Genomic DNA, 22,951 nt, shown 5'->3' on the forward strand with positions numbered 1-22,951 from the left:
ACACCATCAGATGCAGGAACAGCCCTGGGCTCAGAGCCGGGGAACCTGGCCTCCGGCCTCAGCTGCCAAAATGATCCCGACGCGACCTTGGACAAGCCTCGCCTGCCTTCCTGTGCCTCGGTGTTCTGCGTCTGCCAAAGGGGCACGCAGCCCTCTGCCGCCCTCTGAGAGGCTCTTGGGGGACTCCAGTAACCTCGCAAGAACTTCGACACTCGTAAAGTTGTTTACACGGGCGAACTGTAACCCGACGTCGGGAGAGGTCTCCCGCCCCCGAAGCAAGTGGATGACCATGACTTCGCTGTGCGGTCCTCTTGGCTCCTTAGTGCTTTTGAAAACGCAGCTCAGAGATAAAATAAACACCTGATGTGTTTGTCCCGCCCACGGAAACACTGTTCCCCAATCGTGGAGCAAAACCAGAAGCATCTTCATTTGCATTTCCTGCCAGGCCAGTCCTTCCGACCCTCCAAGACCGCGTGGCCTGCACACCAGCCCGGTCCCCAAGGTCTCCGAGCTGCAGACGCTCTCCCTGCCAGCCCCAGAGGACTGCTTCGCCCGTTTTTAATTTCGGCAGGTCCCCACCACACCCCATCCCTGCTGGCAGGTAGCCGCGCATTCAGAAGTCAAGTTGCCGACCTCGGTCGCTGCCATAGGGTGTCGTCAGAGTTCCCAAAACGCAGTCCCACAGCAGACCTCTGCCCCTCCGCCCCCTTCCAGGATCTCTTTCCTGGGGAGGTTATAACATTGTCTCATCAGGATTGTCTACAAGGGTCCCCAACTGTCATTGACGGTTGGTCCACATCGACAGACTCGGAAGCACGGGTCGTTATAGAACAACTTCTCTGGGAGGACAGTGGGCTCACACGCAAAACAGACCGCTTTGTGCTCTGCTCGGGAGCGGCTTGTCTCGGGAGACGCTGTGGCGGGCACAACGTGGAGGTAAAGCTCAGCCTTGGAGTCAGGCCAATGTCAGAAGCCAGCCTGCTGTTTACTTACCAGAAGTCCTTAGGAGAATCCCGTAACCACCTGCGTGTCAGTTCCCTCGTTGACAAATGAGGTGATAAAACTCACCCCGCAGGTGGTGACAGGGCGAACTGAGATCCCGTGTGTATCGCGCCCAGCTCATGCCAGCCACTGGATGGTACCACTTTTCGGCAGCAGCAGCAGCAGCAGCATTTGGAGAAAGTGTCCTGTGTCACCCACTAGGCCGATCTGTTTTTTGCAGAAATGAGCCAGGCGTTCAGGATTCTCCACACTTCCTGGTGTCTTCAACATCTGGACACCCCTGTGTTGTTCAATTGCGTTTTTATTTTCTCATCCAGTTTTCACTTTTCACATTGTCAATCAATCCTCGGGGCTGTCAGCATCATCTCTTAGACTTCTCAAGAGACATTTTAATGTATGGCATGGTTTTATATGTTCATTTATTTTTAATGTTCATCGTTGTCCACTTCTGACCCAGCGCTATTTCTAGATGGCGTTACTCACGGAGCCTGTTGGCTTACACGCTTTTCATTTTCACTCCCCATTGGCACTGTCCTGTCCTGTTTAGGAATAACCTGTCTCCTCTCTTCACTGTGACCCTAGGAGCGCTTACGATTTCTCAGTGGGCAGAGTTCATGAATTAGGGGGCAGGAGAGTCGCTGGGTTTCCTGGCTCTGTTCAAGTTGGCATTGTTCCTTGTTGAGAATAAACTATTTCTTGGACGTTTCTTCCTACAACTTTGTTCTTATTCAGGGTTGAGCGGGATGGGGAATGTCCTCTTAGAGGCAAGACCTCAAGTTCAATGACAAACACAGATGAGGGGTGGAGGTGGGGTTACCAAGGCAGCGATGCCTTTACTCATAGCATAAAGCCAAACTTGGCAATTCAAAGCTCTCTCCAACTTGATCACGATTTACATTATTACCATCATTATCATCATTACTATCATCATCATCATCACCACCATTATTGTACACTTATAAAGATGTAATCTACAATCTACACACTAGGGGAAAATACAGAAAATTCTCCACCTAAAAAAAATACTCTTAAAATTTCCTCCAATTATGGGTCACACCTCGACGCAGCAACCTGGTGTGAACGAAGCAGCATCCGAATCACTTTCCGCTCTCACCTCTACATGTCAGAATCGTCTTTCCCAAGGAGCCATTCCACCTTTCCCTGGATGCCTCTGGGCCTCCTGGCAGCACCAACCCAAGCCAGGTGTAATGTCCACAGGTCTGTCCCACATCTTCTGTAACTTTCTCAACAGCACGGGAGGGTTCTTTGGCCCGCGGCTCATCCTCCTCGCCTCCAGGCTACTGGGAAGGACAAGTTCTCTCCTGTCTGTCTCCTCGTCCGCCCACCCTCCGCCTTCCTGTCCTGGCTCCTAAGAGGGACTCAATAACCTCAATGACCTCATGTCATTTGAAGGCATGAGACAAAAGTGAGCCCAACACAGATTCTCGAGATGGGCGAAGCTTGCTTTGGGTGGTCCCACTGCCGGTCCCCAGGGCTTTGTTCTCTCCTGGTCCCAGGGCTGTCCCGGAGGCTGCACCAGCGTAGGGGGCCCAGTCCTCACCCCCTCTTCAGAGCACTCTCTCCTGAGTCCCAAGTTCCACATGAGTTTTCCCTTCTCCCTCATCCCAAACGCCATTCTCGGAGTACAGAGCCCCCATCCAGTATTGGAGGGAAAGCAATCTGATTAAAGAAATACATACCCAAGCAAGAATTTGAGTAGGATTCACTCTATGATTTAAAATTCAGGCTCAGTCTACAGCCATGCCACCCTGGATGTGCCCAATCTCGTCTGGTCTCGGAAGCTAAGCAGGATCGGGCCTGGTTAGTACTTGGATGAGAGAGACCACACAGGAAGACCGGATGCTGTAGGCGTTTAAAAAAATGAAATAAGATATAAAATAAAATTCAGACGCAGTTGGGCAAGCTATAGACTGGTGGCATCAACAGAGCCTCCACTGAAATATAGCTCAGGCTTCTCATGCCGGTATGTAAAAACGGGTCATATTTAGAGTATTAGTGAACCCAAAGCTGGGTGCTCTGAATTCTTTCCCATTCACCAGCAAATACTGCAGCATCTTGTCCAGAATCCCCTTCCCCAAATTTGCCTGAGCAACCACAGTGTCCCTTCCGGTTAGCCAAGAGGCCCCGCCCCCGGTAGGGAAAGGGGAAGCCCCTGCAGAGACTGCCTGCTCAGGGCCCTTGTCACTCTTCTGCATGTTGACCATCATGGCCCCTGGCCACCCACTGGCCTTGACCCTCACTCCAGGCTTCTGCTAGGACGACCTCCACCCCTTTATTCTCTCCAGCCAGTAGGGACACAGCTCCCACTTGTTAAAATCCTCCCTTTTAAAGCTGGTTCCGACCCAGGGCCTTGGGCCATGGCCGTTCAGTTCTTTCCTTGATGCTGCCTCCCTCACCTTCTCAAAGCACCTGAGCGTGAGCTGGGACTCCCTGGAGGGTCCCATTCAGTGTCACACTGGCCCTGGGGGCCCTGCCTCCTGATGCTCCCAGTCCCCTACCAGGGCTCGCCTATCAGCGTCCTTGACGGACCCCCTCTGTCCGACACGTCTGCACTGCCTACACTCCAACCACAGACTGGGCCCCTTCCCTCTCCGGGGTCCTCAGCCCAGACACAAGTCAGTCCGTGAGGCACAGTGACTTCCACATCCCCAGATCTCCAGGGGTGGCTAGGGCCTTGCTCCCACTGGGCACAATGGGCCTCTCTGGAGTGGACACAAGCTAACCCGTCTGGGGTCAGCCCAGCAAGAGCTGGCTTCCTGTGTGGTCCGCGGCAAGTCCCCACGCCTCCGAGCGTCAGTTTCTGCATCTGCCACCTGGGCCTGGGAATTGTCACTCTGCCTTTTCCAAGTGCCATTTACAAAGGTCAGCACTGGGGCTCAAGTGAGGGCACGTGTTAACTCACGGAGCTTTGTGCAAAGCGAACATGCTTCCCAAAGGAGAAACCATTTTCTATTTTTTCAATTAAATTTTGTAATTAAATGTATCGAGGTAGAGATGGTTAATAACAATATACAAGTCTCAGGTGTACAACTTTATAAGACAACATCCGTGTACCCCACTGTGTGCTCACCACCCAGTCTAGTGTCCTTCGTCACCATATATTTGACCCCCTTTACGTCACCTTCCTATGATGCCACTGGAGCCTCGGGGGGGGCAGCGCCCGGGCCTGCCCCTCCCCCAAGAGTCCCAAGAGGGGTCTTGGGAACCTTTGCACCACTCAGCCTGCTGGTTATATGGGCCGTCTCTAGTTTACAGATGACAGAAGTGGAACCACTATACACGGCAGTGACATCTGCGGATGCCGCGGGAAACATCGTTGCATGCAGCAGATTGCGATGCAGCGGGTCTGGGGTGGGGCCTGAGATCCTGCATTTCAAACGAGCTTCCAGGGCATGCTGATCATCTGGGCCAGGGAGCACACTTGGAATAACAAGGATCTAGAACCTTCTGCCCTCAGGCCGACCTGGCCATGCCCATGTCTCCACGTCTCCACAGCTCTGTTCACACAGCTGCAAAGGCAGGAGGTTCCGACAGAGACCGTATGGTCTGCAAGGCTGAAAATATTTACCATGTGGCCCTTTACAGAAAAAGCGTGCTCACCTCTGATGCAGAAGACACATCTGGGACATGAAGTGGGCAGGTTGAAAACGCACCAGGGCCTTGCTCAACGGCGATTCAGCCCCACGAGGTCCCCGTGGGGAAGGATCTGCAGAGAAATCCATGGACCGTTTCGCCCTCGTGGGTTGACTGTTGGGCTTTTTCCCAGCTGTGGACCCTTGTCAATAACCCCTTCCCAGGCGGGTATCCCCGAAAGTCACCCACTGCGTGTCTTCTTCCTCCCAGTGCCACCAGGTCCTCCCAGCAGCCCTTTGTGGGGTTTAATTTCTGCAGCACTTACCACACTGGACCGCTGCGGCCGGCAGTGAACTCCATCGGGGCGGGCTGGGCATAGATGGCCCCTCGCACAGAGCTGCCCCTCGGTGCCCCTCGGTGGACGTGGAAGAACTGTGACACTCCCACCTTGGTGTCCAGAGTTAGCAAATGCCTGTCGCTTTGATTATTGAGGCCACGTGCTACGCCTCTCTCATATTTAATTACTAACTGTCACGAAGAACGAGTAGCTTCTTCCTGGGCAATCATCTGTTCTTCGTCCACGGTTTCGTTCCTATACGCTATCTTTGCAGCTCTCTGCAAATCTAAAATTATTCTAAAATAAGATTGTTTTAAATATATGTATGTCTGCAGAAAAGCCGGGCATCGGCCCCCCAGCAATGCTCCGCCCCCCACCCCAGCAGCATATTTGTTTTCTTCCCAAGACTGAAATCAGAGTTCTACTTTATAAAGAAACAGAAAAATAGACCCGAGGAAGGCAAACAGCACGCTGAGGGCAGAGCTTACGCGAGGCGGGGGAGATGCCCTGTCTGTCTGTATGCGTCATCAAGCCGCTAGCTGGCGGGCCCATCCACAGCGGAAGAGCCACATCGACCTTCCTTTGTGGAGGGAGCCGAGAAATCAAATACGCTCACGCGTGCTCAACAGACACCCACGAAGCCACCTCGGCCATCAGCTTGGTCCTTTATAGATGCACCAAGAAGACAGGCCAGGAGAAGCAGACATGGGGGAACGGCAGTGTCACAGGACAGGGGACCAGGATAAACGGAGAACGACTCCCCCTGCCCCCCAAGGAAACGGTCAACTCCGGGGATGGAAGAGGACTTTGAAAGATTGAATGCATATCCTCGGAGAGATCCGAGATGATACTGCAGCCACGAAACAACAGAATGAGCTACTCTGAAGAAAGAGGAAAAATACGAAAGAGTTCCTGGAAATGAAAAATTATTGCCAAGGTAAAAAATTCAATGAAAGGGCTGGAGGAGTAAGTGGAAGAATCTCAGAACTGGGAGTAAAGAGAAAATGACCAACCGTGATGGGGAGCTTGAGACACACAAAGCCAGTGATTGTGCTAATGACAAGGAGGTGTCCAGCGCTGACTGACGCGCTGAGCTGTGTCGAGGGCCCACTACCTGAGCTGTGTCGAGGGCCCACTACGTGCTGAGCTGTGTCGAGGGCCCACTACGTGCTGAGCTGTGTCACTGACTGTGCTGAGCTGTCAAAGGCTGACTACGCAAGCTGAGCTGCACCAGTGCTGACTACGCAGCTGAGCTGTGTCCAGTGCTGACACGTGCTGAGCTGTGTCCAGTGCTGACTACGTGCCGAGCAGCCCAGTGAGCATCACGCACGTGTTCTCGACGCTTTCCCAACCCACTGAGGTAGATGGACGCAGCTGGACCCCTACTTTGTAGATGAGGAAACCGAGGCACAGCGTAGGAATGACTTGTGCAAACCACACAGCCAGTGGAAGAAAAGACGGGACCTCAAACCCAGGCCTGAGCCCCTCCCTCTCCTACTCTGCTGCCCTCACAGCGAGGGCTTCTCCTTGGGTCTAACCACAGGAGAAGAGTTTGAGACCTCTCTCCAGGGCCTTCCCACCTCCACCCCACAGCCGATGACCGACCAGTGTGGGCAGTATAGCCGCCTCTGCTTGGGTGTTCCTCACAGGATGGGGTTGGGGCTGGTTTCGCCCGAGGGCCACACTCTGCTGGCCCCTCCACCCTTTCCCTGCACTCCCTTACTGGGACCCTCCAGGAGCCCTCTCCTAATCAACCACGCGCGCCCACACCCCTGGCTCGGGCTCTGCGTCTGGGAGGATCTGACCTACGTGGGGACAATTACGAGGAACGCCGGGCTGACCAGATGCCGCAGCCCCTGACCCCAGGGAGCCGCAGGAGCAGAGCTGGAAGGTCCCCAGCCGGTTGTGTGCGTGGCACAGCCGGCACCGGGGCGGGGCGCGTGCCCGGGGTACGTGCCCAGGCCGCGGAGGATTCTGCTGACCTGGCACAGGTGGGCGTCGCTTCAGCCGTGCTCCACACATGTGCATCCCAGGGGACCGCTCCCGCCCTGCTTCTCAGAGGCACTGTGCCGCCTTCACGCGGGGGAACCTAAAGACAGCATGTCGCGTTGAACGGCAGGTGGCTGGCCACCTCCGGGGCGGCCCCTGAGCATCCTTTCCTTTGTGCCAAGTCTCTTGGAAACAAACATGCGGAGCCCGACATACAGACGAGGCCTCAGCCGGACAGCGATCCAGCTCCCTCTGTGTCCTCAAACTTCGCCTTGAAGAAGTAGGATTCTTTTCTGACGTTTTTGTTTGTGAAGTTTTTTTTTTGTTTTTTGTTTTTTTTTTCCTCGAGAACACAGAACTGAGCCTCAGAGAAAATCTGAAGATGACAAGCTCAGGGGATGAAAGCTGCCTTTTCCCGCTCTGCCGAGCTTCCCTGACAGCGCCCCGCTGAGAGACACCGACGTGGCAAAGAATGAAGGACGGCAGGGCAAGGGGAGAGGGTCACAGTGGGCAGCGCAGGGACCTCGGCTCCCAGGAGCTTCGCCGAGTCTGACTGGGCAGGATGCCTTGCCACGGGGGGCCCCACTGGGAGCAGCCTGGACCCCACACATCACCTCGCTTAGTCCTCACCACAAATCCAGGGTTCTTATCATTTTTTTCTTATTGAGCGATGAAAAATTGAAATTCAGGGAGGTGATAGGACTTGCCTGAGGTTATTCGGGTAATAAAAGGAGCCGGATTAGAACCCAGACCTGTTTCCCTCAAAAACGGAGCTCTTTTTTTTTTTTACTGGATGACATCCATTTTAGGCGTACAATTTCCTCCAGTCTCTCCCCGCTCCACCTTTCCAGGCAAATCCTCTCAAGGTTAAATGAGATGATGCATTTTGAGCAAACACGCTATGATGCCCCCCCAGATTGGCGGTGCCGGTGCTCCTGCTGCTCTTAAACCATCACCGAGCCCCTGAGTGCTGCCTTAAACGGCCACTGGGGAGCCTGACACCCTATGTCAGGAAGGGACTCTAACCACCCACGGCACAGACAAGGAAAAAGGAGGCCGAGCCTCATTCACTCATTCGCTCAGCAGATCTGCCTTTGTTTGCCCCTGTTCTAGGTGACGAAATACATCGGTGACAAAGCGGACACAGATCCTTTCTCTTGGACCAGCCAGTGTTGGGGGGGGGGAGGTAAGCAACAAACAACAACAAGTAAGTGACACGAGATACGTTACACACGCCGATGAGTGCTTAGGAGAAAAAACAAAGCCTGCACATGAGGAGGACAGGAGGGAGTGGAGGGGGTGGGGGGAGGGGTGGACAGGTGGGGGAAGGAGGGGGCTGTGGGGCAGGGGGGGTGGGGTCCTTAACCATGACCATTTTGAGGTAGGCATGTGAGTGAAGGCCTGAAGACGCGAAGAAGCAAGTCCCGTGGAGGTCTAGGGAAGAGCATCAGAGAGAGCTCCGCACGTGCAAATGGCCTGAGGCAGCAGCTGCTCAAGGGCCAGGCTGGCTGGAGCAGGGCCGGCTGGCTGGGAGGGAGAGAGGTCAAGCACATAATGGTCCAGTTGGTCCAGCTGGCTCTACGGGGCAGAGAAAGGAGCCTGAGTCTTTTTCAGCCCTAAGGAGGCTTCGAGCCTCCTTAGGGCTGAAGCGGATGACCTGCCTCACGTCTTCATAGGTCAAACAGACTAAGAGCCTGTCTCAGGCCACACACCCGGCAAGGAGAAAAGAGCAGCTGTCCTCTCATCGCCGCTTGAATCGGCCAGAGTCCGTTTCTGTCACCGGTGGCTGGGAGCACCGCGGAATAATGAAGCAGGTGTCGGGGCAACGATGCATGGGAGTGTGCTACTTCGCGTAAGGGAGACAAGTTTGAAAAGGCGGGTGATGTCTGGGCTGAAAGCCGAATGGTGGCAAGGAACTATGGGAGGAGTAGAGTGTTCAGGGACAGACGTGCCAAGGCCCTGGGGCAGGACCTGGTGTGGCACGTTGGAAGGACAGAGATTGGATGAAGGTGGCTGAATGACGGTGAGCCAGGGAGCTGGGGGCGTATGATGGGGTCTAGAGACGCCGAGCCTTCAAGCCCTTGCAGGCCGCGGGAAGGCATCTGGGTTTTCTTCTTAAGGGTGATGAGAAGTCACAGGAAGGTTTTAAGCCAGGAGTGAGCTGCATTTTTAAAAAGATCAGTCTGGCTGCTCTGTGGGCAGGCTGGGGAAGGATGTCCAGGCTGCATGGTCTCAATTGTAACTTTCGATATAGACGATAATACTCATTAAAGAGAGTTGTTGCACCATGGGAGATAGGAATTTGCAAGCAGGGTTCACTGGTTCTAGAGCGGTACCTGGCATACGTCAGATGTTCCATTAACTACTGGTTGAATAAATGAATGAACGAATGAATGAATATGCTTTGAAAATTGTGAGGCACCATATAAAGGTGAGAAGCTGGGGTTTTCATTGACCATCAATTGACCACTGAGAACCTAGCTCAAAGCAACAGGAAGCGAAGGGTTAATGATCACTTCTGAGGATTTTTCCTCTGTTGATTATTGTCATTCCCAGCTAACACCTCTCCTGTGATCTTGCTGGGTGGGGCCGAGGGAGTAACTTCCTGCTAAATTATCAAATTAGCATGTTCGGGCTTCCTGTTAGGTAACTTCAAACGGCTCATCTGTGCAGCCTGCGGGGCTGTTTTCCCAGCACATCTGCCCTGAGTGGAGCCTTTTGTTGTTCTGATACTTCCACCGCTTGAAGAGTTTGGATGTCCTGGTTTGCCTCTGGCATCTCATAGTGATCTGTCACTTCGCACAGCATCTGGCACATAGAAAATGCTAGATTCCTATTTCAATGAACAAAGGGGACGGTTGGTGGCCATAACACAATGCTTTTACTTTCTGTCATCTCTATTCTCTGTAGAAAACAATCAAAAGAATTTTTTGATTTATCCCTACTCCCCTTTGTCAGCTGTAAAAAAGCTGTAACTTTCTAATGTGTCTCTTTACTGAAAAGCCTTCAAGAATGGACCATACAGGCAGAGGTTCTCCAACACCAGTATTAAGATTTTAAGGACCTCCCAGGCCCCCCAAAGGGCCTGAGGATCAGGTTTGACAGCTACAATATCCAGAAACAATGTCCAAATGCTGCTGGTCACCTCCGGCAAAGTTTGCCTTGTCACTTCCACTGAGCCCAGATCTCTTTGCTCACCAGGCTGACCAGGAGGCTAGACCCCAGAACCCTGGCCCTGCCTGCTCATCTCTGAAAGCCCCCTCTGCTGTCATTCTCACGAGAAAGTGAAGTTCCCGACACGCGTGTCTGATCCAATCGTTTCTCTCTTCCAAAGCAAGGTTTCGTGTGAGCGCATCTGATGGGTGAAGCCTGGATCACACGCCTGCCCTGAATTGCAAAGGAAGCTGGGAAGGTGAGTTACTGACTTCTGCTTCAGGGAGGCAGGTATCACAAAGGGAAACTGTTCCAAATTTGGGAAGGGTATTCCAGAGAGTAGGCAGCCGCAAACGACATCCCCCGCATCCTCTGCCTTACACGGCTGTGTTCATCTATACAGTGTCTGCCGCAGGGCAGGTGCGTGGTAAATGGTGGCACCTCCTCCCCCTGGCCACGCTTCTCTGTTGAGACTCTGAACATGAGCCTTTGTGCTCGGGTGCCTGTGCGTGGACTCTCCCCAGGGACCATTTTGCGTAACTAGAGCTTTGGAAGGAAGAACTAATGAAGTCAACATGCTGAGGTCTACTTGAACTTTAGCAACTGATTTCTAACACAGATACATGCAAAGAGTCAATGCAAATATATCTCGCAGATATTATCCTCTGAAAAAAATCCGGGTGCTGGCAGTTGAGCGATTATAGCAGAACCTGAGTGTCCCTCGTCCACGAGATGCTTAAAGAGTTTACCTGTTTTGCTTGAGTTCCACGTAGTGTGCTTATTTATATTGTTTGTTAAGAAATACATTTAACACTTTAGAAACAATAAGGAAAAACACTTGCATCTAAAAAGACATAAAAATTAAATGACAAATGTCATCCTTGGAAAATACTTGGAATTTGAATCACGATAATAAGCAGTTATTATCCCTAATATATAAATCCCTATAGAGTGTTCCAAAATCATAAGAAGAAGAAAAACTTTACAGAAAAATAAGATAAGAAATAGACAATTCATAGGGGGAAAAAAATCTTCATTGTATGAAAAGATGAATAACCTTGCTGGTATAAGAAAGGTAAATTACTACTTTAGCCTAAAGTTTATGACCAAGATGTAGTAACAAGGACCAGATTTACCCTCTCACTTGGAAAATTTTAAAAAATAGACAAAAGGGACAACACAGAAGTTTTCAAGACATTGAACACGAGGCAATGAAGGACACTGACTTTGAGAAATGGGAACGAATGAGGAGAGCCCTGTGGTTGTCATGCATTCTGCCTCCAGAGACATTCCAGGGATGGCTGCAGGGGAAGGAGCCCAGGTGGAGCCCAGGGGCTTCCTGAGTTAGGAGATGTTTCCCACCAGCCAGACTTGAAAACCTCGTAATTCAGGGGTCAACCTGCAGAGTAGTCAGAAGGAGCCCATCTCAACCGTGGAGCATAATTAGCCATAGACCAGACACTGTCCTAGTCCCACGTCATAAATCTTAAAGACCTGACTCAAAAGAATCAAAATATTTTCAAGCGCTTAACTGCATCTCAGAGCAAAGCTCTGGGACATTGATAAGAAAAACAAAAATATCTCACACCTTACAAGCTAACTGGCATTCAATCAAGTAATGCCAGGCGTATAAAGAAGCAGGAAATATGAGGCAAAATGAGGAGAATAAGGTATCACCTAGACTCAACCCAGAAGTGACACGACCAAAATTTGTTGGCTGTCACTAACACATTTATTTGAAGGAAATTCATAGCGCTGAATGCCTATGTTAGAAAAGAAGGAACATCTCAAGTCTCGGATCTCAGATTCCCCTTTAGGAATCTGGGGGCAAAAAAAAAAAAAAAGAGAGAGCAAATTAAACTCGAAGTACGTTGAATAAAGGAAATGACAAAAATAAGAGCAGACATTGACGAGATAAAGACAGTGGGAAAAGGCAGTAAGACTAAACGCTGGTTCTTTGAAAAGACACGTAAAATTCCTAAGCCTCTGTTTAGGCTGATCAGGAACAAAATAGAGAAGACGGGCCATCGAGATCAGGAAGGAGAGCAGCGAGATCACTGCAGATTCTCCAGAAATTAAAAGGATAAAAGGAAATATTATAAACAGCTTGGTGCCAATAAGTTAAACAACTTGGATGAGATGGAAAAACTCCTTGAAAGACATAAACTATCAAAGAGTATTCAAAGAGAAACAAATAACCTGATATATTCTATATATTTAAAGAAATGGACTTTTTAGTTAAAAACCTTCCAATAATAAAAACTCCAGGCACCAGAATTTACTGGTGAATTCAACCAAATATTTAAGGAAAAAGTAATTCCAATTCTCCCCATACATTTCCAGAATAGTAAAGTAAAAAATATACTTTCCAGCTCATTTTATGAGGCTTGATTCCAAAACCATAAAGACATTATAAGAAGACACAACTCCAGACCAATAGTCCCTGTGAACTTAGGTGTCAGATTTAACACATTTTAGCAAAAAGAAACCAATATATATATTTTTAAAAAGGATAGTATAACACAACCAAGTTGGATTTATCCCAAGAACACAGAGTTGATTTAATATTCAAAAACCAATCAATGCAGTTCCTCCTATAAAAAGATGAAAAAGAAAAACTATGTGATCATTTCAGTAGATAAAAATGTGACACCCAAACCTAATAGCAAAGTAGGACTCGAAGGGAAATTTCTGCATATGATAAAAGGCATCCACGAAAAACCTACAGCTAACATCATATTTAACAGCGAAAGACGGAATCAGGAAGAAATCCATTTCGTCTGCTCTAACCATTCCTAGTAAACATTGCATTGGAGGTTCTAGCCCATGCAATAAGGCAAGAAAAGGAAGTAAAATGCATCCATGTTGAAAAAGATGTGAAACTGTCTTTATTCAAAGACTCCACGATTGTCTAAACAGAGAAACTAATGGATCAACCAAAAAAGCCATAAAATTCTTGAGTGAGTTTAGCAAGCTTGCAGGATACAAGGAAGCAAATAAAAATCAACTGTCTTTCTATATACTATCAATGGAAAAAATTGAAAATTTGAAAAGCAATATGATTTACAATAGTATGAAAAACACTTAATACTTATGGGTAAATCTGCCAGAGGCATATGGAAAATTATAAAGCACAGCTGAGAGGAGTTCATGAAGATGGACGTGGAGAGCTATATCGCATTTCTGGCTCAGGAGACTCAACCTTGTTAAGATGCAAATTGTCCCTAAACTGGCCTAAACGTTCAACACAGTCTGAATCAAAATTACAGCCCGCTTTTTGGTAGAAATTGACAAGTCATTCTGAGATTTGTAGGGAAATGCAAAGGACCTATCGAAGCCAAAACAACCTTGTAAAGAACGATAAATTTATGAAACTAACATTACCTGATCTAAGGACAGCTATAATCATCACGAAACGGCAACTGGTGTCAAAATAAACGGATGGATCAATGGAACAGAACAGAAAGAACAGAAATGACTGGCTCATGTGTGGATAACTGATTTCTGACAAAGTTGTAAAGGCGAGTCAGTGGAGAAAGGATAGCCTTTTAAAAAATGATGCTGTAACAATAACTGAACATACATAGGCAAAAAACAAACAAACAAACAAAAAAAACCCACTTTTATCCAAAAAACTATATACAAAAAACTCAAAATGGATTATATACTATATACAAAAAACTCAAAATGGATTATATACTATATACAAAAAACTCAAAATGGATTATAAATGTAAATGTAAAGCTATAAAAATACAAGTCTTTGTATATGTACGCATACATGTTATATATATTTCTAGAAGAAAATGTAGGCAAAACCCTTTGTGACCTGGGGTTGAGTAAAGATTTTTGGATAGATACCAAAAGCATAATCCATAAAAGAAAAAGTTGACAAATCGGATTTCATCAAAATTCGTAACTTCTGTTCTTGAAAAAAAAACACTGTTAATAGAATAAAAAGACACGTGAAAAATGAGAGAAAATATTTGGGACCATCGATTTGATAAGGATTTGTATCCAGTATATATAATGAACTCTCAAAACTCAAAGATAATAAAACAAGCAACCCAATTAAAAAAATAGGTAAAGGATGTGCCCAGATGCTTCACGAGAGAAGATAACAGGGTTGGAGAAGAAACATGAAACCCTAATTAAAACCGCGGGGAGAAATCCCGTTAGAATGGCTAAAATTAAAGGCTGAGTGTGTCGAGTAAGGCGGGCGCATGGAGGACCTGGAATTGTCCTGCGGTGCCCGTGGGGATGCAAACTGGTACGACCACTTCGGAGAAGAGCATCATGGATTCTGACGAAGTCTACCGGGCACTGAGCGTATGATCCGGCCATTCCCTCCTAGATGAAGGCAAACGTCCGCTCAAAGATTCGCACGCCGACGTTAACAGCACCTTTATCTGTACCAGCCCGAACCTGGAATGACTCATATTTCCATCAATAGGTGAAAGGATTCACAATGGGTGGTTTCTTCTTACAACTGAGTGCAACTTTGCAACAATAATAATAATAATGAACTATTGATGCACACGGCAATATTTCTATAATGACAGAACAGGACAGTGGTTGCCTGGGGATGGGGTAGGGGTGCTTTTCAAGTGAGGGGTCATGAAGGGGCACATGGAAACTGGTGGGGGATGGATATGTTCATTACGTTGATTTTAGTGATGGTGTAACAGCTATAACCCTATTTTAAAACACACCAAATTGTACATTTTAAATATGTGTGATTTTTACATGTCAATTGTATCTCAGTACAGTTTTTTAAACCTTAATATGCAATTTCTCACCTATCAAACTGATGAAATTCCAAAACTTAGATAATGTATACTGCTGGCAATTTGTGGGGACGCAGGCTTTTCAATTTACACCTCCACCCCCAGTGTCTGAATGTCCCCATCTATCCCTGCACGCTGTTCCATGCTAATAAATCTTTAAATTTTAATATGAGCCACCCCAGCTGCCTCTGACCTTTCCATACTGCGGAGTCTTGGCCTAACTGTCTTCATGGGAGCGCTCCGTGAGACCACAGATTTTCAAGACAGGAATGAGCAAATGAAGAAGCGAATTTATTCATTGACTCAATTATTCCTTTTTTATACTCCCTACTACTTTGTACTACCTGCCTACTGTGCTTCAGGCACTGTCCTGGGCCCTGGGGCACATCAGTCAGGAACCCCACAGAGTCCCTACTCCCCTAAAACTGACATGCCAGGGCTGCAGGGCAGACAGTAAACAACCCTCGGAGGAACAGGCAGTGTGTCCGGTGGTGATGAGCGTGTGGAGAAAAATAAGCAGGGATTGCGGGGGAGGCTGTTATTTCAAAGAGAGGGGTCAGACAGCTCTCAGCGGAAGGTGACGTTTGAGCAGCCATCTCGCGGACACATAGAGAGAGTAAGTGTCGGAAAGAGACGATATGGAAGGGCCGAGAACAAAGCCTGTTCTTTTCCTCTGTGCATGTTTGGTCTGCCAGAATGATCTCACATCCTCCCCGCTCAGCCTCTCTGCCTTTCCACAGAGCTTTGAAGCAAGTCTTCTCAGCTGTTGATGTTTTTGTCATTGTCCCAGGCCTGGCCATACCTCTCGCCAGCTAGGTGACCCTGAGCAGGTCACTGCACATCTCTGAGCCTCGTTCTCCTCTCGGGTGGAAATGGAGATGGTGAGAATTCGCTCACTCATCCAACGAATGTGTACTGAGCAGCTTTATATGTCTGAGCACATGCGAGCACTGGGCGGCGCTGGTGGATGAGACAAAGCCGCAGCCTCCACCCAGTCTCCGTCCGGCCAGGTAGGCCGACATGTACAAACTACCAGGTGATGCGCATTTCAAACAAGACATGCAAACCCACACAATTTGAAACATGAAATCAGGGCTTCCGGACAAAGCACCAGTGCTTCCCGCATATCACACGGGGTGTTCACTCTGTAAACACCAAAAATAGAATCGCCGAGAGCGAAACCATGGAGAGGAAGGACAAGGGCCTCTCAGCATCCAGCTGGAAGCATGCGGCGGCCACCGCAGGTGCCCCAGACTGAGCTCCGCAGATCACGACATTTCCTCAACTTGTTCTTCACTGGGGACACAGAGACCCTGGGACAGAGTCCACCCTGCAGCCCCCAGGACCGGTCCCAACACCCTGGCCCCTTTCACTCCACGACCTCCTCAGGCCACCGTCCCAGCCGCGCTCAGGCCCCTTCACGCCTGTGTTCACCCGGTTCCTTCCGCTTGCAATGCCCTTTTTTCCCAGCATGCCCTGCTCTGCCTGCCGGGATCAGGTGCGCTGCACACCCTTGGCGACGTTTTCTTGGGATGCTCCACAGAAAGAGGGAGTCCTTCCTTGACGCTCCGCAATGTCTCGTGTGGCCCTGCCAATGTCTGCTTTGCATGCAGCGTGAGCTCCTCTCTAAGAGGCGTGCACTAATTCACTCATTCATTCGCCAGATGAATACTTACTAAATATCTACTGTGCACCAACCAACGATGGTGGAAGGATGAAGCGAACGATGATTTCACGTCCACGCCAGGGCAGAAAGATGGCACCGATGACACTGTACGACTCCCGCCCCCGCCCAGACTGCCAGGCTGCTTGTCATATCAGGGGAAATTCCATTCCTACCCCATTTACCTCACTCAGACCTGGGTTTTCTGTTACATGCGGCAGACGACGCCATCTTTATGGACATTATGAATGTCTGCAGATCACTCACACCTACCCAGTCACAGCACAGTGTGACACTCAGTGGGAGTTGCGTTTATGGTTTATTATTTTTATGTGAAGTGGGTTTTAGATACTCCTACATTATTTTTTTGCTCTGTCAGTGGGGAGCGCGTAGAAACAAGGACACCCCAGCAGCCATGAGCATGCCGGGCACCCAGATCTTGGTTTCTCGTCCTATTAAAAGAGACGAGGGCTCCTAGAGAAACGACTAATTCTCAGACAGGGCCGGATGAGCCTGGAGCCACTTGCAGTGCCATAAAAAGAATGAATTTCTCCAAACACAAATGAACAAACAAACAGCCATGATGATGGGATGTTTCAAAGAGACACAGGAGCTAACTCAAATAGTCCCCAGTGGTCAGAACCAAAATAGTCTGAGCCAACAAAATAAAATAGTGTTGAAGAATTGTAACCCAAAGTATAAAATACTTATCATGAATACATATTAATATAAATAAATATTCAAATAAACAACTCAGGGAGAAGAGGTAAATCTCCCATGCAGAATTCCAAACACTTTGCACGACACCCACCTTACGGGAGCACAAGTGTCCACTCCGCAAGTGTGCTGTGTGTGTGGTGACGTTCTTCCGAAGGGCACAGAGTCTGGAAGGGGGAGGGCAGCAAGCTGACAGTGACGAGTGGATATGTCCTTTTGGTCTGAGCAGGATGAAAACGGCACTTGACCTCTGCGGCCTTTGTCTCCAAAACACACAACTCCGCAGGCCATTTCGAAGAGAGCCCACGGGACCAAACCCAGGCGCTCATAACGCTGACCAAAGACCGAAGTTCCACAGGACGTAGTGGTCACTCAGTAGTACAGTGTCTTCCTGAGGACGCACAAAATGTAACTACTCGTATCCACGATCGGTGCTGTGAGAGAGTAAATAAATGTCTCCAAAGTTATTTTTTTTTAAATGCGTAACTCTCATCGAATCGTGAGAACAACATCTGAAAAATTCCATATGGTAAAAATAAAGGAAATCTGAATAAAGTATGGAATTTAGCCAATAATTACGTATCATTATTAGTTTATTAATTGTAACAAAGGTACCATACTAACATAAGTTGTTAATAATGAGAAAAAGTTGGTTCAGGGATCTAAGAGATCATTATACTGTCATCTTAAGTTTTCCTAAGACCTAAACCGTTCTACAAAACGAAGTTTATTTTTAAAAAGGAATCAAGTGGCACTTCTAGAGATGGAAAACCCAGAATCTGTCAAAACATACTGGATGGGGTTGAGAACAGATTAACACTGCGGAAGAGACTGCAGACACAGCTGGGAAGGTGGCCAGAGGACAATTCACGGTCTCGCGGGCAGTGCAGAAGCTTCGGAGGCTTTCGGCACGGGCGTGACAAGGCAGATGCAGCCGCCATGGAGCAGAGGGGCTGGCACCATTCCGGATGGGGTGAAGGCAGGTCTTAGGACCCCTCGCTTCACCCTCGAGGAGACTGAGGTTACCAAAGGCACAGTGACTCGCTCGAGAGTTGTAGAGCCAGGAATAAAACCGGACTTACCTGGTTCCAGAAGCTCAGGCTTCCCCCGCACACACCTTGTTTCCCGTGCGGTGAGTTTACAGCAAGATGCAACTGTCGCGTAACAGACGCTGTATCAGGAGCCCTTCTCTTCCCTCTGCTGGTGACAGGATTCCCTCTCTATCATTTCCTGCCTGCGGGAAAGACTGGCTGCTGTCGCAATCTTTGCCTGGCTCTCGGGACATTCATACCGTGATGTGGTCCCGCCCCAGTGAGCCCGCCGCACGGGCCTCAACCACTGCCGTCCAGGAGAGGGCCGGGCGCATCAAAGCGCTTTGCGAACCTCAGGGGCCCGCGTGTGCCCTGTCTGCTGGCAAAGGTGTGAGAGCTATTGGGTGTCCAGTGACGAACTCAAGAGAAGGGACAAGGGCTTGCGCCCGTGAAGAGTGACAGTCTTGGTTTTGCTACTCAGGAGATCACGATCATGCACAAATCAACTCACCTTCTTAAGCCACTGAACTTCCCCATTTGTAAAGAGGGAAACATAACTCTGATTTGAACCGGAGGCTCTTTCTGGCCGCTAGAATGACAGACACAACACGTGGCCGAAACACAAGAAGAAATGACGAAGAAAAGGTTCTGACGTAAAGCAAAAAGTGAGTTCCACTGAGAGGAGCGCTGTGCAAAATACATTTATTTCTGGAGGTTCCCTTGATAAAAACAGAACATGCGACAAACACGAAACATAAGCACCGAGCGCCTTCGCCTTGGACACACAGCCCGTGACACAGCCAGACACTGCGGGGCACCGCTCAGTGGCTGGGCCTCCCGCAGGCCCTCGGCAAGGTGGGGAGGAAGGCGACGAGTGTTCACAGCCGGTCCTGTGTCTGGTTTTGTCCTTGTGAAGCTGAAGACCATCGGCCACCTGACTCATGGGACCAGATTACACCGGGTCCTTGAAAGCTGGGGAGGGGGCTGCTGGGGGGCCTGGGTGATCTGCAGGTGAAATTTACACCGTAAGTTGTACATTATAAAGACACACACACGGCAGGACAGGAGAAAATACATCTTTCTGCCTTCGGACTCCCTGGAGCTTTCCTTCGGGCTAGTCCATGCCCAAGGCCCAAGCGGCCTTCCGGGCATTCAGAAAGTTCTTTTTCTTCCTCCGGGGAGGGACGTGCAGTGAGATCTCTGGCTCCCTCGGATTTCTGAATATGAAGAGCTTTTCGCCCGTGTTTAACAAGTCAACGGTTTCCGCCCCTACGATGGACACGGGGGCCAGTTCGCCGAGGGGCTCCAGGGACAGGTGTGGCCAATGACCTTCCCCGGAGAATGCCACCCTCTCTCGAAGAGGGGGACAGGTCTTCTTTAATATGCTAAAGAAAGAACAGAAGATCACATTGGACATTTTTGACAGCTGAGGCTCCCAAGTATCCTGATGGAGTTTCCTGGGAGAATCTCCCTTTTGGTCCCTAGGTCCCCAGTCAAGTGCCAAGCGAAAGAAAGGTTTTCCCTCTTGGTCACCAGATTGGCTCTGAACTTAGCTGAAGCCGGTGGCAGTGGCGTGCTGCAGACAACTCTCGCTGACTCGCTACGGTTAAATTTTTAGGAGTTTGGTGAGCCTGTTGTCATCAGCTTGAAATCGGCCGCGGCGGGAGAATTTACACCACGGAAACTGGCACAACTACAAGTCCGAGCTCCCGTCCCTCTCCTCGTCACCAGATGTCGATCATATAGCAGGACATCACTGCCACTAAAAGCAGGCTGATGAAGCCTGACTACGAAGCAACAGCCGTTAGGCACAATGCGTCTCCAACAGAAGAGAGTGACGCACTTCGTGAACCCCACCGGGAACGCCTGCACCCTGCCATCCTAATCTCGAGCCATCGACTTCCGTCCTCCAGTAGAGCACTTTACATTTATGACAGCTTGCATTTGATTTTCTTGGTGTGGGCTCAATGTTGTGACTTAATTTCTCAGGGACTACATCCTGATATCCAGCCTATTCTCAATGCCACCAAGATTTTTATCATGGACAGTTCAGGTGGCTTGGTCTCAGCACCTTCGCCTTCACTCTGAGAAATTACAGAAGTGGCGGGACTCCGGCCAGGCGCCAGGTGTCCCTTAGACCCCCTGCCAGAGCGCACACGAGGTGTCACTCTCTAACCCATTACGAGTCTACCTGATGCTACTCTTTCTCCGGATCTTCCCCAGCGGAAATGCAGGGGACACTGGGTCGATCCGAAACCTCCCGCCTTAGCTTTCCTCCGTGCAATAATTACAACCGAAAGAGAAAGACACTTGATCAGGAAGAAAGTACTGGCCTGGAACTTTAGGGACATAAAGGGGACAGTTAGAGGCCCCAAATCCCAGGCCAGTTCTCCAGCTGCATCATCACCCCCACTTTCTAGAAGGCTGGGAGGCTCAGTGCGACAAGACGGGAAAGGGCTTGGCCAACTATAAAATCAGAACAGCTCTAAGGAATTAGTCCCCTTCTAATGCTATCCCATTTGAAATTTTCCATTAGGTAAAATAAACACGGTCATTAAAATGCTAATAAAGGAAAAGCGAACGGTCTCCCACGGGGAGCCAGAGGCTTATCTTCAGCTCCGCAGCAGGCCACTCGGAGTAAAGGCCGTGGTCTGTAGGAAAAGATGCTGGAACGTTCGCTGTAAGCCGCCCTTCTCGGGCCCCAGCCCCTCCAGCTCACGGGCAGCCTGGCTGACGTCCCCAGCCCCCCTGAGCAGGTGCCCGCCATTACCTCTCCTTCTTCCGACGAGCCCACAGCATCTTCTCGAGTCCTTCGCTTATCAGCTCTCCGCGCAGTTTGCTTTCTAAGGCTTGCCACCAGCCCTGGTGTTTCCTGAAGGCACAAGGGGATGTCTGATGCTTTCAAAAAGAACAGGATCGCCCAGCGAGCTGTGATCCTAAAAGGTCTAGGGGCTCCATCCTGACACGAGGACTTCGGGGCACTCACTGTGTGTCCTCTCACCCACTCAACGCACATCAATCAAGAACCTTCTCCGGCCTCATCAAAGCACAGTCTCTGCCCTCAAGAGGTCCCCAGTCCAGATGTCACAGACTAGTAACGGTGACATCAACCAGACTGAGGAAGGCTGCCAAGAGGTGGGACGCTTGAGCTGAGTCCTGGCATCCCAGCAAAGGGGGGGCATGGAGCATTCACCAAGCAACGGGCTCTGTGTGCTGCTCGTGGCTCTGGGTGCAGGCCGGTCAGTAAAGGGTGCTGTGGAGGCGAGTCCAGTGTGCCGGGCTCCAGCAAGCCCCACTCTGCCTCGGCTGCTTCACGCCACCGGCTGGGGGTGGACATGGTCCCTCCCAGGCTGGGCCAGCCTCTCTGTCCAGGAGTCGAACACTTGGGCAGGGAAACCTGATCCTCTGAGGACAGTACCCCAGACAGGACATCACTTGTCCCCTCCTGGTCCTGCCACTCCTAGGACCTAAGCATTTAGCTCTTCCTGAATTCTGACAGGTCCTTCGCACACCCTTTCTCGCTGAGTCAGTTGGTGTCTGTCGCTTGAAACCCATGACCCTGAAATGAAGCTGTGACCGGGGCTTGGGACACAAAAGCAGCACCTCCCCGCCCTCAGAGACTACAGTGTGTGGCCTGGGACTCCAGGAGTCAGCCAGTCCACTGGGCCATGAGGCTGGGCAAAGGCAGGACATGGTCATGCTCCACGGTCCTGGCGACGGCCACTCTGAGTGTCCTGCTTTGTCCCACATCAGCCTCCCTCACCAAACTGGCCTAAGGAGAAGCCCCATAAACAAGGTCCTCATAGGTGGCTCTTAGGAAGAGGCAGCTTCCCTGTGACCACACGTGTTCCTGCTCCAGGGTCACCTCCAATACCTGCCATCTGCATGGCCCTCCCTGCTTGTGCACCAGGAGAAACCACTCTGTGGCATGCAGCCCTGTGGCCACGCCCACCCCACCAGTGACCACACCCACCCAGCCCTGGCCACACCTACCCAACCCAGTGGCCACGCCCATGCCTGGCCCTGACCACGCCCACACCTTGTCCCCTGAGTGTGTGGGACCCCACCTGCAACTAGGAAGGCTCTTCCCGCCCCTGGGGACCCCCACCCCTACTCTACTGTGTTGTTCCCACACTCCCACCCTGGCCCCACTCTTCACCCTTAGTAGTGCTTCTTAACCTGCTTGAGTCAGGGACCTCATTATGACTCTGATCAAAGATTAATGACCCTTCTCTCAGGAAGGCGGTATCCTCCTTGCAGCCCCAAACTCTGTTCCCAAGTGGCATAGCTGGCTGCCCCCAAATCTGCTACTTCCCACCCCTGCTTCCTGCCTTTCCTTACAAAGAGACTGCTGATCCGTTCACACCTGGAACCTGATCCTGAAGGAAAGTATCTATGCAGCATTATCCCTGATTGAGGAAAAAATGAGCCCACACGGAATGCCCAGTAATAGGGTCATACGACCTACACTACGCTACACACCTCAGGGGACTACTGGGCAGCCATGAAAAATGACAACTATGAAGGAGTTTCAATAACTGTGGAAAAGTATGACTTTTAAATTATTAATAAAATAGCTGGAAATAGTCTAAATAGTGTGATGGTTCCCACATAAAAAGACATTGACACATGGACAAGAGTTGAAAGGAAATGAGCAAACCTGCTTCCACTAAAAGGTT

The 22,951-nt window shown here is 49.9% G+C and overlaps 1 protein-coding gene and 1 pseudogene across 1 annotated transcript in view; one reads left to right on the forward strand and one right to left on the reverse strand.

Moving 5' to 3' along the window:
- Positions 1-2,753: 2,753 nt before the first annotated feature.
- On the forward strand, positions 2,754-2,874 carry LOC120582997 (uncharacterized; annotated as a pseudogene).
- Positions 2,875-18,957: 16,083 nt separating this feature from the next.
- The window catches only part of EVC2 (EvC ciliary complex subunit 2), a 74,526-nt gene continuing 70,532 nt past the window's right edge, over positions 18,958-22,951 (reverse strand). The window contains 2 exon segments of the mRNA XM_039838206.1: positions 18,958-19,657; positions 21,043-21,144. Coding sequence (XP_039694140.1) covers positions 19,387-19,657; positions 21,043-21,144 — 373 coding nt within the window. The 3' untranslated portion in view covers positions 18,958-19,386.

Source organism: Pteropus medius, unplaced genomic scaffold (assembly GCF_902729225.1).
Source record: "Pteropus medius unplaced genomic scaffold, Ma_sr-lr_union100, whole genome shotgun sequence".
Taxonomy (NCBI): domain Eukaryota; kingdom Metazoa; phylum Chordata; class Mammalia; order Chiroptera; family Pteropodidae; genus Pteropus; species Pteropus medius.